Source organism: Salvelinus alpinus, chromosome 13 (assembly GCF_045679555.1).
Source record: "Salvelinus alpinus chromosome 13, SLU_Salpinus.1, whole genome shotgun sequence".
In the NCBI taxonomy this organism is placed as follows: domain Eukaryota; kingdom Metazoa; phylum Chordata; class Actinopteri; order Salmoniformes; family Salmonidae; genus Salvelinus; species Salvelinus alpinus.
The window spans coordinates 53885065-53888294 of NC_092098.1; the positions used below are offsets into that span (position 1 = coordinate 53885065).

The 3230-nt window shown below is 41.5% G+C and overlaps 1 protein-coding gene across 1 annotated transcript in view; it reads right to left on the bottom strand.

Moving 5' to 3' along the window:
* Positions 1-3230, bottom strand: part of LOC139537932 (relaxin receptor 2-like) — a 145249-nt gene that overhangs the window by 42906 nt on the left and 99113 nt on the right. Inside the window, exon 13 of the mRNA XM_071339832.1 lies at positions 2057-2128. Coding sequence (XP_071195933.1) covers positions 2057-2128 — 72 coding nt within the window. The remainder of the gene's footprint in view (positions 1-2056; positions 2129-3230) is intronic.

The window sequence follows — 3230 nt, forward strand, 5'->3', positions numbered from 1 at the left end:
GAGAGGAGAGGAGAGGAGAGGAGAGGAGAGGAGAGGAAGGGGTGGGGGATAGGAGGAGAGGAGAGGAGCAGAGAGGAAGGGTTGGGGGATAGGAGGAGAGGAGAGGAGAGGAGAGGGTTGGGGGATAGGAGAGGAGAGGAGAGGAGAGGAAGGAGTTGGGGGATAGGAGGAGAGGAGAGGAGAGGAAGGGTGGGGATAGGAGGAGAGGAGAGGAAGGGGTGGTGGATAGGAGGAGAGGAGAGGAGAGGAGAGGAAGGGGTGGAGGATAGGAGAGGAGAGGAGAGGAGAGGAGAGGAGAGGAGAGGAGAGGAGAGGAGAGGAGAGGAGAGGAGAGGAAGGGGTTGGGGATAGAGAGGAGAGGAGAGGAGAGGAGAGGAGAGGAGAGGAGAGGAGAGGAGAGGAGAGGAGAGGAGAGGAGAGGAGAGGAGAGGAGAGGAGAGGAGAGGAAGGGGTTGGGGATGAGGAGAGGAGAGGAGAGGAGAGGAGAGGAAGGGGTGGGGGATAGGAGGAGAGGAGAGGAGAGGAGAGGAGAGGAGAGGAGAGGAGAGGAGAGGAGAGGAGAGGAGAGGATGAGGGAGAGGAGAGGAGAGGAGAGGAGAGAAGAAGAGAGGAGAGGAGAGGAGAGGAGAGGAGAGGAGAGGAAGGGGTGGGGGAGAAGAGGAGAGGAGATATTATTGCTTCTCTCACTCACTCTTTTCTTTCCTCTGTGTGTTTTCAGTGTTTAATGAGTAACTGAGCTGTAACTTGGATAATGAAAACTGCAAAATGTGATATACAGGACATATAGTATAGAATGTGATGAACATATAGTATAGAATGTGATGAACACATAGTATAGAATGTGATAACAGGGAACATATAGGATAGAATGTGATGAACATATAGTATAGAATGTGATGACAAGGAACATATAGTATAGAATGTGATGAACATATAGTATAGAATGTGATGAACATATAGTATAGAATGTGATGAACATATAGTATAGAATGTGATATGAGGACATATAGTATAGAATGTGATGAACATATAGTATAGAATGTGATATAGAGGACATATAGTATAGAATGTGATATAGAGGACGTATAGTATAGAATGTGATATAGAGGGCATATAGTATAGAATTTGATATTCAGGCTATATAGTATAGAATGTGATGAACACATAGTGTAGAATGTGATGTACAGGACATATAGTATAGAATGTGACATAGAGGACATATAGTATAGAATGTAATATACAGGACATATAGTATAGAATGGGATGAACGTATAGTATAGAATGTAATATACAGGACATATATTATAGAATGTGATGAACATATAGTATAGAATGTAATATACAGGACATATATTATAGAATGTAATGAACATATAGTATAGAATGTGATATGCAGGACATATAGTATAGAATGTGATGAACATATAGTATAGAATGTGATGAACATATAGTATAGAATGTAATATACAGGACATATAGTATAGAATGTGATATACAGGACATATAGTATAGAATGTGATGAACGTATAGTATAGAATGTGATGAACATATAGTATAGAATGTAATATACAGGACATATAGTATAGAATGTGATATACAGGACATATAGTATAGAATGTGATGTACAGGACATATAGTATAGAATGTGATGAACATATAGTATAGAATGTGATATACAGGGCATATAGTATAGAATGTGATAAACATATAGTATAGAATGTGATGAACATATAGTATAGAATGTGATATACAGGGCATATAGTATAGAATGTGATGAACATATAGTATAGAATGTGATATGCAGGACATATAGTATAGAATGTGATGAACATATAGTATAGAATGTAATAGTACCATGTGGCTCAGTTGATAAGCATAGCGCTTACAACGCCAGGGTTGTGGATTCATTACCCACGGACATATAGTATAGAATGTGTATGAACATATCCAGTATAGTAAGTCGCTCTGGATGAACATATAGCTAAATGACGTAAATGATGAACATATAGTATAGAATGTGATGAACATATAGTATAGAATGTGAACGTGTACATACATGTGTGAGAGGTTCCCCATGGGTAGAAACATCTTGGTCTGGATGTTTGGAATCTCAATACCCTCCAGACCCCTACAGAAAAGACAACACCGGTTATTAGGTTGAGTTATTATCAGCATTGTCAATATTTACCTACATTTAGCGTGCTGTAGTGGTATGTTCTGGTAGTGTAGAGTACTGGTAGGTAATGGTAGGTACTGGTAGTGTACGGTACTGGTAGGTAATGGTAGGTACTGGTAGTGTAGATTACTGGTAGGTAATGGTAGTGTAGAGTACTGGTGGGTACTGGTAGTGTAGAGTACTGGTAGGTAATGGTAGTGTACTGTACTGGTAAGTAATGGTAGGTACTGGTAGTGTAGAGTACTGGTAGTGTAGAGTACTGGTAGGTAATGGTAGGTACTGGTAGTGTAGAGTACTGGTAGGTAATGGTAGGTACTGGTAGTGTACTGGTACTGATAGTGTAGAGTACTGGTAGGTAATGGTAGACACTGGTAGTGTACTGGTACTGGTAGGTAATGGTAGCGTAGAGTACTGGTAGGTAATGGTAGGTACTGGTAGTGTAGAGTACTGGTAGGTAATGGTAGGTACTGGTAGTGTAGAGTACTGGTAGGTAATGGTAGTGTAGAGTACTGGTAGGTACTGGTAGTGTAGACTACTGGTAGGTAATGGTAGGTACTGGTAGTGTACGGTACTGGTAGTGTAGAGTACTGGTAGGTAATGGTACGGTACTGGTAGTGTAGAGTACTGGTAGGTACTGGTAGTGTAGAGTACTGGTAGGTAATGGTAGGTACTGGTAGTGTAGAGTACTGGTAGGTACTGGTAGTGTACGGTACTGGTAGTGTAGAGTACTGGTAGTGTACGGTACTGGTAGTGTAGAGTACTGGTAGGTACTGGTAGTGTAGAGTACTGGTAGGTAATGGTAGGTACTGGTAGTGTAGAGTACTGGTAGGTAGGTACTGGTAGTGTACGGTACTGGTAGGTAATGGTAGGTGCTGGTAGTGTAGAGTACTGGTAGGTACTGGTAGGTACTGGTAGTGTACGGTACTGGTAGGTAATGGTAGGTACTGGTAGTGTATGGTACTGGTAGGTAATGGTAGGTACTGGTAGTGTACGGTACTGGTAGGTAATGGTAGGTAATGGTAGTGTACTGTACTGGTAGGTAATGGTAGGTACT